Source organism: Myotis davidii, unplaced genomic scaffold (genome assembly GCF_000327345.1).
Source record: "Myotis davidii unplaced genomic scaffold, ASM32734v1 scaffold1421, whole genome shotgun sequence".
NCBI lineage: Eukaryota > Metazoa > Chordata > Mammalia > Chiroptera > Vespertilionidae > Myotis > Myotis davidii.
In genome coordinates this window covers 650902-652835 of record NW_006291550.1, presented here as the reverse complement: position 1 = coordinate 652835, position 1934 = coordinate 650902, and the positions used below count along the sequence as shown (strand labels likewise).

Below are 1934 nucleotides of genomic sequence, written 5' to 3'. Positions count from 1 at the left end.
CCCCACCCCAGGAACTGGAGAGCATAAAGTCACTGTGAAAGGTACATTTTGGATCCAGATAGGCCAAGCAGCTCATCAGACTTTAATGTCTGCAAAATTAATATTAAAATGTCATTTTTATGTGTTTGAATATGTGTATTAAATCATTTTAGGGGTTTAGAATATCTTCCTGAACTGGAACTTTTATTTAAAAACAAATATATGCCACAGATAATTAACATATGTAATTTGAAATATTTAAATACATTGGTGATTACATTTCAAAACTGTATATTTTCTCTGTGGTTAATCCTATTATATATATATGGATATTAGCGCTTTGGTTGGCTTAATATTCACATAACCTACCTAATTCTTTCTCTAAGTTATTTTCAACAACTGATTTGATTTTTTAAATGATAGTTTAATCTATTGGTTTATATTGTAAAAGTATCACCTGAATGCAAAGGTCATTTCAAAGATGAAATTAAATGGTTAATATTTTGCTCAATAGAACCATATTCTAAATAATATCCACTTCAATCAAAACTATGCCCTTCTAATATATTTAAAATTGCATTACTGAATGGATCTTTGTATTATAAAAATATCACTGCTATCTATGATCTATAACAAATTATGTGCAATATAGAGAAAAATACAGATAAATGTGAATGCCTATACATGCCAGTATCCTAAAATATTTTGTCACTATAGAGAAAATGCTCAAAGTTTTATGAAATTTTTGTAATAGCAATTTTAGTTATAAGATACTTCCTGAAGAATATCATCATTAAAGAATAGGCAAAGTATAAATATGAGAAGGTACACTTAAGAATTATGTGTGATGCTTGAAATTAAGAAACAACTGTGTTTAACAATAGGTGATTGGTTAAATATAGGATGGAATATATATATAGTGGAATGTTTGCAGTTGGAAAATATTGAATATATTGAATTAGAAAGATATCCATGATGAACTTAAAAAATACAGCTACTTATAAGACTGCAATATATCATGATCCCATTCTATATATGAATTAAATGTTGAAACCATACACAAAATATTAAGGGACTGCCTCTGAAAAATTATAGATTTTAAATCTATTTTCTAAATATTTAATGATAGATATAAACACTATTTTTAATATGAAAAACATCATGTTTTTACCCACGCAAGAGGAATGATAACTTTCACCACTCCAGCGTCACACAACTAAGAGCTGAAAGTCCCATCAAGTGTGCATTCCAGAGAGTGAAATGTTTATCTTCAAGAATATTATCATTGGAGTTAGGACACTATCAAATACAAGTTATGGCTTCACACATCATTTTTTAAAACAAAAATTCATTGTAAGGACCAAAAGGGAGAGGCAGAGATTCCACACATTCATTGGCTAACACTCTGTATCCCATTCCCTTTTTGGTTTTATAGTGATGGCTATTAACAACCTGAACTGGCAGACCACCGCCATGTTCCGCCCCTTTGTGGAAGTTTGTCTGCTGGGACCCAACCTTGGAGACAAGAAGAGAAAACAAGGCACAAAGACAAAAAGCAACACCTGGTCGCCCAAGTACAATGAAACATTTCAGTTGTAAGTCATGACCCAACTCATTTATTCAACCAGGCAATAGTCACTGTGTGACTAAACTTACTCACTGAGCACCACAGATCCCAGGCAGATGAAAAGGCTATGTTTTTAGTTCCTTCCATTCAGTCAGTATCTGTTCAGTGCCCACCATGTATCAGGAAATACTATAAGCATTGAGAATGTATAATAGGATTTCTCTGCTCTCGTGGAATATACTTTCTAGAGATGAGGAACTTATGATAAACAAAAACCTATTATGATAGTATTATGCAAAGAATTAAAACAGGGCAATGTAATAGAGTGATTACTTGGCTACTTACACTGGTGTTCAGGGAAGCCTCTCTGAGTTTTAATGGAACCTAA

General features: G+C 32.0%; 1 protein-coding gene across 1 annotated transcript in view; it reads left to right on the top strand.

Moving 5' to 3' along the window:
• The window catches only part of UNC13C (unc-13 homolog C (C. elegans)), a 158091-nt gene that overhangs the window by 151324 nt on the left and 4833 nt on the right, over positions 1-1934 (top strand). Inside the window, exon 17 of the mRNA XM_015564757.1 lies at positions 1415-1574. Within this exon, the coding sequence (XP_015420243.1) occupies positions 1415-1574 (160 nt within the window). The remainder of the gene's footprint in view (positions 1-1414; positions 1575-1934) is intronic.